This window comes from Cyprinodon tularosa, unplaced genomic scaffold, assembly GCF_016077235.1.
Source record: "Cyprinodon tularosa strain WSP-4 unplaced genomic scaffold, ASM1607723v1 ctg839, whole genome shotgun sequence".
NCBI classification, from domain to species: domain Eukaryota; kingdom Metazoa; phylum Chordata; class Actinopteri; order Cyprinodontiformes; family Cyprinodontidae; genus Cyprinodon; species Cyprinodon tularosa.
This window is the reverse complement of record NW_024039606.1, coordinates 96,516-108,242: the sequence shown is the minus strand read 5'-3', so window position 1 is coordinate 108,242 and position 11,727 is coordinate 96,516. Positions and strand designations below refer to the sequence as shown.

General features: G+C 43.6%; 1 protein-coding gene across 1 annotated transcript; it reads right to left on the bottom strand.

Annotated features, from left to right (window-relative positions):
- Positions 1 to 570: 570 nt before the first annotated feature.
- LOC119774871 (macrophage mannose receptor 1-like) lies at positions 571 to 9,119 on the bottom strand. Its single transcript, XM_038272579.1, has 5 exons — positions 9,056 to 9,119; positions 6,633 to 7,001; positions 1,490 to 1,822; positions 1,316 to 1,413; positions 571 to 1,105 (listed from the first exon to the last, which is right to left on the bottom strand). Exons 1-5 carry the CDS (start codon positions 9,090 to 9,092, stop codon positions 968 to 970), a joined length of 975 nt encoding a protein of 324 aa, XP_038128507.1. The 5' UTR covers positions 9,093 to 9,119; the 3' UTR covers positions 571 to 967.
- Positions 9,120 to 11,727: the final 2,608 nt, after the last annotated feature.

Sequence of the window (11,727 nt, the reverse complement as noted above, 5' to 3'; positions counted from 1 at the left end):
GGGTGGCCAGTGGGGTGGCCAGTGGGGTGGCCAATGGGGTGGCTGGTGGGGTGGCTGGTGGGGTGGCCAGTGGGGTGGCCAGTGGGGTGGCCAATGGGGTGGCCAGTGGGGTGGCCAATGGGGTGGCCAGTGGGGTGGCCAATGGGGTGGCCAGTGGGGTGGCCGGTGGGGTGGCCAAATGGGTGGCCAATGGGGTGGGCACTGCTCGTCTTTCCTCCTTTGAACAGTGACACGGAGAAACAGACCCGTTAAAGAGGCACAATGCTTAAACCTCATGTAGACAGATGGGTCAACTGATGAATTTAACATTTATAACTAAGAACAACCCTGATTTATTACATAAGGACTGCAGTAGCTGATTATGATTCTGTATTTATATAATTATCTAATGAGAGATGTTTTCCTGTTGGACACGTTAGATTATTTTAAGTTGCTTCATTTTCTTTTTTCTTTTTTTTTACAGATTTTAATTATTGGCAGTGGGGTCAAAAGTATTAATTTTTATTACTCCACTATAAATCCTACTGTTTAAAAATGCTTTTGTAGAAGTTAGAGGATCAACTTTTTACTCAAGTTAAAGTTTTTAAAACTGTTAAGGCCAGAAGCTTTACTGCTCCACCCTATTAAAGGAACATTTTTCTACAATTCAGGATACAAACTTCCGCAGACTTCATTGTTTACAGTTGTGAATTACAATTTGCATCATTTTGATAAACTTAAAATGTACATTAAAATGTAAGAAGTAGAAATAAAAAGTTGTCTAAAAGATAATTACTGCAGTAAAGTATAGAGAGCCAACATTTCTACTTAAGTTACTTTGTTACTTGACTCCTTTGCTTATTGGCTCCAATAATTGAAAATGCAGTTTAATTTTCTACATGGATAAATATAGCAGAATAATATTATTACTAATGAGATAAATATGAGCCTACAGCAACCAGCAAAAGGACATAATTAGTTGTTGGTGTTACGGTGTGTCGCACGTTTCCGTCTCACAGACACCAGGGGGCGCTCTCTTTTCCTCTCGGTGGAAAATCTTCCCATCAGGCTGGACCTTCCACCTCAGCTCCACCTCCTCTCCTTGGTCCTCCACCCTCTTCTTCAGCTGAAAAACAGTTTCCTCACATTAAGACTGAGTCTAAACCAGGTTTTATCTTCAGGAGCTGCAGCGACTTTTCCCAGTTTAATAAGACTCCAAATAAATCTGTGAGTTTTTCAATCAAAGGTCGTCACCGTTTTTTCTTTGGGTTTTAAAGTGAAATGCATTCTTTGTGTGTCTGTCAGTTCTTTAATAAAACCATGAAATGTTTCTGACCTGCTGCAGGATGGATTCCTGCACCTCAGGGTCATTCAGGTCTGCAGATCCTGGATCCACCCGAATCTTCACCATCCTCATCATTGAAGGTACAACGTCTGCAGGGAGACCCAAAAATGTCTAATCAGCTCTGCAGGATCTCAGCCTGCAGAGAAGGTGAAGAGAAAGACTCACCTGTGCTGCATAGGAAGCCGTAGCGCTCACTGCAGGGCCGCCTGATCCAGGAACCTAAAGAAGAGTCCATCATCACGCAGTTTGCCTCCTCAGTAGATGTCTGGGCGCCTAAAGGTAAGTAGGAGATGCTGCTGTTGTCTGACCAGACCCAGTCAGATCTGTGAAGACCGATCCATCCATATGATGTGAAACGCGTCAACAATGACCATGCAAGAGCATGGTTATGTGCTGAATCTCTGATGGTGGTCAGGTCTGTGTATGTGGACCTGCAGTGGGACTGAGCATCAGACCAGCTCTTCTTCTGCATCACCACAATATCAAGATTAGTTGAAGCTGTTGGTTAACAAATCAGAGATGTCAAATTCAAAAAGCTGCTCGTGATCAAAGAAATGCAGAACTTTTTATGTCATAAAACACAATGTTATAACACAATGTTTCTTTAATCTAGAGGGGCATCTGTGAGTAATCGGTATCTTTAGGCTATATTGATGTCTGTTTGAAGAACTAGAGAGGAGGGATGGAACCGCTACCCTTTTGAAACCGTGCTGAGAACGGTCCGAGTACGGTAACGATATAACTGTTGAATGTAAATGGAACAAACCAAACCGCGCTAAATCTAGGACTAGTTCGACAGTAAGGCTCGACACGGTTCATCTGTCGCTCGGTTCTCTGATAACAAAGAGCGCATCAGCAGACCATCATCTTAATCGCCTTTAAGTGGGCACTTAAAGGAATAGTACACCCAAAACATGATTAGCCTTCATTTTCTACTCCCCCCCATGCTGAACAACACTCTGGAGTACTTTTTTGATATCTCAAATGCATCTGGAGATCTGGGAGGCTTCTTGCTGTCTGCTGACATTCAAATAATGGAGGTCTATGGCGCCCGAGGCAGAAAGGTCCATAAAAGTCCACAAAAAACGTGTCAATATTCCTCCATACTGCTCGTCCAATGTATTCCAAGTGTCCTGAGTGGGTAGCATAGGCGTCGCCAGACCCCATTTACTGGGGCACGTGCCCCAGTATAAATGAGCAGTGCCCCAGTATAAACCTCATGAATATTTGCAACAGTGATACATTTTTTTAATGCATCAATTTAGATAATTCCAACAGGAGGAGACGTATATTTCTACTCAAATGCGCAGCAAGTGTGTGGTAACTCCAAATTGAGGATGTATTAGCGCCCCCACGTCAGCGCATGTCACTGCATGAACTGCAGGTAAATTAACGCGCTGCTCTCAGGTGAGTTGGATGGGACACTGTGCAGCCGCGACGCATTTTTAGTTCTGGTAATGTTTCTTACCTGTCAATTTTATTATTTTCCCAGTGAAACCACATGATTTATAGGCTACTAACTGAAAATGACTGCATTGGTTTGTAGATGGATATCAGGAAATTCCTCACACGAAGCAGAGACAGGGAAGCAGTAAAACAAGATGAGAGAGAGGGAGGTAAGGTCCCGTGATGAATTAGTGATTTAAGCTAAGCAGTTACATTAGGGACGTTATAAGCAATATGATAGATATTTACATAATTATAAATTTACGTTTTTTAATGTTTGCTGTAGAGAATGAGAATGAAGATGCTGGAGTAGGAAAGGGAGGAGGAGGAGAGACTGACAGGCAAGAGACAGGAGAGAGACAGGAGAGACAGGTGAGAGACAGGACCATGAAGGTGATGAGGGAGCAACAACCAGCGTCCACAAACAAGAAGGAGATATTAGTGACTTAGGGGGAAAGCATGATGGTCCTAAACAAGTGAAGTTGTCCCACTATCCCCAGGACAAATTTGGAGTTTAAAAAACTTTCATTTAATTCAAAATGGTTTGAAAGCTTTTTATGGTTGAAAAAGAAATCCTTGTTATCAAGGATATGCAGTGTGTTTTCAACTTGCTTGATAACACCATGTTCCCCACACTAAGGCAGGTCATCCAGATCTCCTCACCATCCCAGTCTACAGCTGGAGTTGTGAAAGGTCATTCAGTGTGTTGAGAAGGATCCACACTTGGCTGAGGTGCACAATGGGACAAGACAGGCTCCATCATCTTGCTATTTTATCAGTTGAAAAGGAAGAACTTTCTAAGCTGAGTCACAGTCTAGTGATTGACCGCTTTGCAAAAATGAAAAATAGGAGGTACACTTTAATGCTAAAAAAATAAAGAAAAACTTAGTTCAGGTTGAGTTAAACTTTCCCCTGAACTGTTTATGCTCTAAAAACATTCTAAATGACTTCGTTTCGAGTAAATTCTGGACGCTACCCACTCAGGACACTTGGAATACATTGGACGAGCAGTATGGAGGAATATTGACACGTTTTTTGTGGACTTTTATGGACCTTTCTGCCTCGGGCGCCATAGACCTCCATTATTTGAATGTCAGCAGACAGCAAGAAGCCTCCCAGATCTCCAGATGCATTTGAGATATCAAAAAAGTACTCCAGAGTGTTGTTCAGCATGGGGGGGAGTAGAAAATGAAGGCTAATCATGTTTTGGGTGTACTATTCCTTTAAAGGGGACAACAGAGTCCATTGAGCGCAATGTGGATGGAAGATCATTCCAAAGCCTGGGAGCAACAGCCTGAAAGGTTGGAACGTCTGGTATGATAACAAGTGCGTGGAACCAGACTCTGATCCACAGACCTCAGAGCCCACCCAGGCGTTTAAGGCTGGATCAGATCACTGATGTATGAAGGAGCCGGACCATGTAAGAGTCTAAAAGACAAAACTAGAATTTTAAACGTGATCCCGTAAGACACTGGAAGCCAATGAAATTCTTTTAGAAGCAGGAAAATGTGAGTCCTCCTATTTGTACGGGTCAGAATTCTCTCTTTTGGCAGTTTTGCACTGATTGCAGTCAAGAGAGATTCTTCTTTGAGGAAGTCTAGCAGCCAATAGCAGAGGGGTGTATTGAAGCCCAGCTGTTCCAGTTTGCCCATCAGATGCTGTGGGATGATGGTGCTGAAAGCTGAACTGAAGTCCAGGAACAGCATCCATCGTGGGTGTTCTTCTCCTCCAGGTGTGCCAGGCTCAGGTGGAGAGCAGCAGAGATGGCGTCCTCAGTGGAGCGGTTCCGTCGGTAGGCGAACTGGAACGGGTGGAATGTTGGCGGCAGACTGGAGACGATGTGTTCTTTAACCAGCCTTTGGAAGCACTTCATCATGATGGGAGTCAGAGCGACAGGCCGCTAATCATTGAGGGAGGCGACCTGAGGCTTCTTTGGGACTGGAATAATGGAGGCAGGCTGGAAGCATGCTGGCACTATGGATTGGTCCAGCCAGGTGTTAAAGATGTCTGTGAGGACACCAGCCAGCTGATCTGACCACTCCTTATACACCTGCCCAGGTATGTTATCAGGTCCTGGGGCCTTCCTTGGGTTGACTCTCCTCAGACCTTTCCTCATTTCAGCTACATCCAGGTTTAGTGCCTCCTCCCCCTTGTGTGGAACAGCTTTCACTGCTGGAGGCTGTTTAGTGCCTCAAACCTTCCAAAAAACTTGTTCAGTTCATTTAGGAAGTCAGAGTTTGCTGCATCTACTGGGGGGGAGGGGAGGGTGTGTTTGCCCGTATGCCTTTCCGCATCTTCTTGGTGTTGTTGGCATCATGGAAGAGATCCTGGATCTTCTGGCTGTGGTTCTGCTTCTCTGATCTGATGGAACGGTTTAAGTGGTCCTCAGTGCCTCTCTGTCATCAGACTTGAAGGCTGAGTTCTGTGCTTTTAGAAATTTCTATATATCATAAAATTCTATACCTCTCCATTTATCCAGGGTGGTTGGTTGGCCCGGGTGGTGATGTTCTTTGTGATGCTTCTTCAATGCATTTGTTAATGTAGGCTGACACAGTCATGGCATACTCATCAATATTTATCTTGTTGTCATAAGTTGCTGCAGCTTTGAACGTATTCCTTCCAGAGTATTCCAAACAGTCCTGGAGTTTCTCCATGGTCCCCTCAGACCACACTCTGATTTCTTTAACTGTTGGTTTAGCCCTTATTAGCTGGGGCCTGTATGCAGCCCCCCCGCCCCTGAGGTGGGGGTAGGGGGCTGTTCTGAATGCGCCTTTGATGTAAAAGCAAACCAGGTCTAAAATATTTTCATCCCGAGTTGCAAAGTCCACATGTTGGTAAAAATTAGGGAAAACAGTCTTCAAGTTAGCCTGATTAAAATCCCCAGCAACGATGAAAACAACCAAGAATTATAAGTTCCGGATCGTTCCTTAAGACGTTATTCCTGAGTTTAGAGATTGTCCTTAGTTGAAAGAAGTTTCTTGTCAGCTGCTTACAGTCCTGCACTAAGGACATATCTTTGTCAAAGATAACTCCCAAGTTTCTAAGACTTGGCTTAGTAGACTGGCCTAAGTAACCCAAGTGCTATTTAATCCATGGAATAGAATCAATAACCAGTGTTTCTGTTTTGTCTTCATTTAGCTGCAGAGAGTTATCACTTTGGCGCTGCTTAATTTCCATGAGACAATGGAGCAAAGAATTTAGCTTCTAGATTTCAAACCGCTTAAAGGAGCAGTAAAGCTGGATATCATCAGCAAATAGGGAAAAGCAAACATCACTAAACTGTTAAATGATGTTTCCCAAACTGATCAAATACGACAAAAATAAAACTGGGCACAAAACGCAACCTTGAGGCACTCCACACAACAAATCTATAGACTCAGACCTTATTTGGTTAGCTGTAACACTAAAGCTATGCCCAGATAAATATGACGGGAACCACTGCAGAAGTTACCCCAACAGTCCTACTTGATCCATAATTCCCTCGATAGGAGGCGACGATCCGTGTTAGCTTGATGTTTAAATGGTCGTAAGAACTAAGCATTGCGCACACAAGCATGATGGCGTCAGCTAGCATGGCTAATTGTTAAGAGACAGCTACACTTTCTAAAATACGATGCAGATTAAACTTGCTGCAATATTTGTGAAGTAAAGTACAAGAGAAAAACTTAAAATCTGAGGAAACATCTGGTTAAGTTAAAAAGGCAAAGAGAGCACGATGATAAACAAAAATGCAACATATATTTTTATCGTTTTTACTGTTCCTCAGAGTAAAGCTCTCCTCATGTGGACCTGATGTGAGAAACCCCCTGAGATTTTAACCATTTAATCCACATAAACTCCAATATATTGTTGTCAGACTCACCATCATAACATATAAAGTTATGCAGGTCTTCACAGTCTGAGGTCGACCAGGCTCCGGTGGAAGCAAGGTTTACACACTGCCCGTTCAAATGCTGGCTGTAACCCAAGTTGTTGTACGAACTGCTGGTGGGAGAAAGCTGGTTTTCATCCTTAGACCACCTCCAGGTGCCGTTAAAGAGTCCAATCCAGACCTTGGAGGTCCCTGCTGCCTGCCGGGCCTCTGTGTTGTTGTCGCTGTTCTGGATGGTGGCGAGGTCGAAGAAGCTCTCCCTGCAGTAGGTTTGAGCCTCGCTCCAGTTCCTCAGCAGGCCAACGTACCGGAACTGTCTGACGGTCTGCTGGGGCTGAAGATCGCAGACGACCAGGAGACCTGAGAGAAGCAGCAGGGTCAGATATTTGACAGTAGTAAGGAAGGACAAGCAGCCGAGGACATCTCCATCAAACATCAGTAAACCCAGAACCTAACTGGACCTAACTAGACCATATTCTCCTCAGCCAGGCTCTGTGAAGCCTGGCTGATGTTTCAGGACTTGTGGCAAAGCTCCTGTCTCCTCTGGACGTCCAGCCTGTAATATCAAATCAGTGGAGGACTGAAGCGTGGTCTGCGCTGTTATTCCACGCCACAACGCCAGAGGGCCAATCAGGAACTAGCTGTGGGTCTAGATACGGCCGAGGCGGTGAGGAAGTGGGGGCAAGTCTGTCCGAGAACGGAGGGACATGAGGGCCAAAAAGAGCGGGGATCCAGGTGGAAAAAGGGTCCCAGCGTTCTCACGCACCTCGCTCTTCTAGCTGGTCCAACTTCTCGAGATGTGAGTAGGGGTTACCTGAGTGTTTATCATAGTTTTCTACAGGCAGGTTTACCACAAACGTAGATTCAAACCCTGAAATGATGGCTTTTAGTTTCCGTATGCCACCCTAAGAATTCCAGTCGGCCCATCTGGCCACCCCTATGAAATATTTCTGGAGGCGCCACTGCCCTAACCCTGTAAAGGCATTCTTTGAAAGCTGATAAGAAATAAAATGACAAATTCTTAAGAGGTTTCAAATGAGTTTCTATCATCTCGCCCATTGCAGCAGTGGTGCCATCTTGAAGTTTCTCTCCGAGCGCAAACATCTCCAGGTTGCACATATTGTTGCCAGAGCTGCACCTTTAAACAGAACCCGTTCATTTCATCAGTGCTTGTAAGCAGGTTCTGGGCCCTGTTCTGCATTTGCATTTTCCCTTATCAAAAACTTCTTCATCACTGTCATTTGCTCATCTCACACTGAAATAGAATGACATAATCTGCCACAATTAGATTAGATTAGATTAGATGAACTAATTGATTTCACAGTGGAGAAATTCACTCGTCACATAGTAAGAACAGAAGGTGCAAACAAGGAGGAAAAAGGTGCACGAAGAATAAACAATATATATACAGTATATCAAGATAAATAAGGATTAGGGTGCAAGTGTACATGTATCGTCCCACAATGAAAAACAAAATAAAAATAAGAAATGAAAAATAAAAGTAACAAAAAAATAAAATAAAAAAATACAAGGTAGTAGCACAGATGTTTTAGGTGACATATGTACAATCCGGATTACAGCACAGTCAACCAAGAATGGTCAAATAGGTGATATTAGATAATCACTCACGGCACACTGGTGAGAGAAGGACGGTCCTTCAATGTTTCTGTATAGGAGGTTTAATGCCAGATAATTCTGGGCACCAAATGGGTTCTAGTTCTGCAGAGCGATTTAACTTTTTTCCATAAAGGAGAATCAATCTAAGGTTTGCAAAGGGCCCCAGAATGTGCTGCTGATCCAGGTCCCACCAGAACCTAGCCAGCGACAAACAATGAGCGGGCCGGACCATCCTGTAGTCTGAAGTCAGGTTCCAAGGGATTTTAACAGAAGAGACCAAATCTGGGTGAGTGTTGGCCTAGTGGTTACAGCAGTGCAGTGAAAGTACCTGGTTCAATTACCGCAGCCTGCACTCTAGGTACCTGAGCAAGACATTTAACCCCACACCGCTCCCTGGGCGCCGTGCAGTGGCAGCCCAGTGCCCCCAAAGGGGAGGGGTTAAATGCAGGGAGTGAATTTCTCCAGTGTGAGATCAATAAAGTTCAATTCATTACATTTTCAATTCATTTCCATCAAGGAATTAACCAAACAGAATCACGTCTGAAAGAATTAAACCAACAAAACCATCCTTAAAGGTCCAAACGGGACCCGACCAGGAATCTTAGACAACCATAACACCTCTGAAACCGACCCTTTGTGGCAGCTTGTTAGAATAATAAAGTAATCATAGTTTTCTGTTTGTCAGAAGCGGATCAGAGTTTGAAGAGATCTCTGTGCTCCTCTAGGATCCTCCAAGAAGCTGCATGCCTGATTATTTTTATCAACATTAGAGAAAGATCCAGGATAGAAAAACTTACCTGCAATCATCAGGAGGAAGAATCCACATTTTTCCATGACTGTGAGCTGGAGGCAGAAAATAAAGCAAATTATTCAGACTTAAATAATCAGAGAAAGAAAAACATCAGACTGAGAGACTGAAGGTTATTAATCTCTATGAAAATGGAGGCAAACAATCCTAAAGCCTTCAACTTTTGGAGGTTTTCTGTTAAGTTTTACATTATTTAGCCTTTTTATATCAGGATTAGACCAATAAACTACAAACCTCATCAATTATGAACAATCTATGCTATAACCAGTTATTAAACTGGTAATAAACAATCAGTTATCAGTATAGGTATAGAAAACATCCTAAGAATATGGTGAAAAGTTTTGTTTTCAGTTATAAATGATAGTTTTTAACATTTTCAATAAAAGAGATTGATTAAAGCTTGTTTAATTTAAGAACAGTTTAATAAAGCTTCTAACTAAATTATGAATGTCCGCATAAAATGCAATCAGCGGCTTACAAACCTGAATCTGAAGAGTTTTTGTTGTGAAGAGTGAAGGGTGGAAAACGATCCGAGGTTTATAAATCGGACCCGTCCTCCGTCTCTCTGACCCGTCCTCTTTCATGTCAAGCCCGACTCAGACGTTAGTCAGGGTCCATTTGTTTAAGATGCTGATAATTGATCCTGGATGCAAACAGAAAACTAACGATTCATTCAAATACAACTGAAAAACAAACCATCTTAGGGAACAGGGAATCAGGATTGGAACCACAAGCTCACTGGTTCTGATCCATAAACAGAACAAAGGTCCATGTTTCTACTGGGTCTGTTGGAGAAAAGTTGCTGCTGAACGAGTCAAATCTAGATCTGATATCAGTTTAAGGTTTTTATCTACAGGATAAACTCCTTCAGGTGAACTTTTGTCTCCTGGATGTTTTTGCATGAAGTGAAGCGTTTGCATGGAGACAGTATGAGCGATGTGCTCCAGCAGCTCAGTTATTTGCTTAATGCTGTCATTACCATCATTTGGATAAAGAAGGCGCTTAGACTGAAGAGACTCTGCAGGAAAATCAGCATCAACATCTTAGATTAAAATCTCATTACAGGAATCTAACCATGATCAGGGATTATAGAGATGAGGTTCACTTTCTGACTCAGCCGTTCTGGAGGAACAAACTCATCCTGAACATCAGTCAGACCGAGGAGGTCTTAGTGGACCACAGGAGAGGGAGGACTTGCAAGGGATTGTGGGAAACGGTGATTAACAGGTTTGGACTCATTCCAGGAAAGGTCTAGCCCAGGGATGGGCAATTGGAGGCCTGGGGGCCCATTCCTGGTCTAGACTCATAACCCCGACCCCTCCCACCCAGGCTATGAGCTGTTTGCTGTTTGTAACAAAAATATCTGCAGTGTGTGACTTTTTCAAACTTTCAAATCATGTCCTGAAGTTTATGATTTGCAATAAATGTGTGTCATGCGTGGGGGAACCAAGAGTTCGACCTTCAGCACTTCCAATTTAATATCTCCCTTAAGGAAGCACCAGCCGGAGAAACATACAGCAAAGGAAAGTCAAGCAACCTGGAGAAAACTCGCACAAAAAAAAACAACACAGCTTTCTCTTAAAGACTAAATCAAGAAAAAACAGAAATACAACAAAGAACATCTGAGAGCAAAAATGATTTGTCAGAAAATCATTGAGTGCATTGCGTTAGACAACCAGCTGTTTTCCATGGTGGAAGATACTGATGTTAGGACTCCAGTCTGTGTGGTCTGTGTTTTTGTGTGTTTGTCCTCCTTCCTCCACCAGGAGGCGCCTGGTTCTGATTCCCCACCTCACACACCTGCAAGGGGTTTCCTCGTTAACGTAGTGTTCTTAAGCTGCTGACTGCCACTACCTCGACGCCAGAGTGTTTGCCAGTTTAGGGTACTCTAGCCAAGCTGAGTTCTGCTGAGTCAAACTGAGTTTTTCTCAACCTGAGTCTTAAAGTTGTTTTTTTTGTTGTTTTTGCCTCTCAGCAGGAAGTCATCCTGTAAACTAGATTTTCGGACCTTCTCTCCCTGGAAGGATCTACTGAGCTTCAAACTGAGCTGGGGATACAAACTGGAGGTTTGGATCCACTTTCCCCCCCGAGGAATCGTTTGAGCTTCACACTAAGCAAGGGATTCATCTGCACCACAGTCATTTCATGTACCGCAGGAAATCTGAGTGGCAGTCAGTCTTTTCCGTTCATCTACAAGCAACCGCATTCTGGGTAACCCTGTCCGCGCTCCACCGTATGAGACAAACACCGGAACACATTCCTCACCTAATGGAGTCTAAGAGTCAAAGAATTCTCTGGAAACTTGAGTCTGCCAACCAATTCTCCTCTTCAAGTTTGAGAATCAATTTTCCCACTGACCCTGGACTAACCGCAGTGTCTTCCCCTCACCTTTCAGTTCCAGTTGAGCAGTGTTCAGAGCAACACTGGAACCTCCACAAAACTTCTCAATATACCTGTTAAACTTTTCCCCTTGTCTCTCTGGACTGGTTTATCTGCATGAGGGTCCGAGCTCTTGATAAAATCATGACAACTGGATTCAAAAAACTTCTTGAATTCCTCGAGCCACGCTTCGACATGCCAAGTCGCAGATATTTCTCTGAAGTTTGCCTCCCCTGGCTCTATTGTGTCGTTCATAGACACGTTGAGAAGCTAATATCTAAT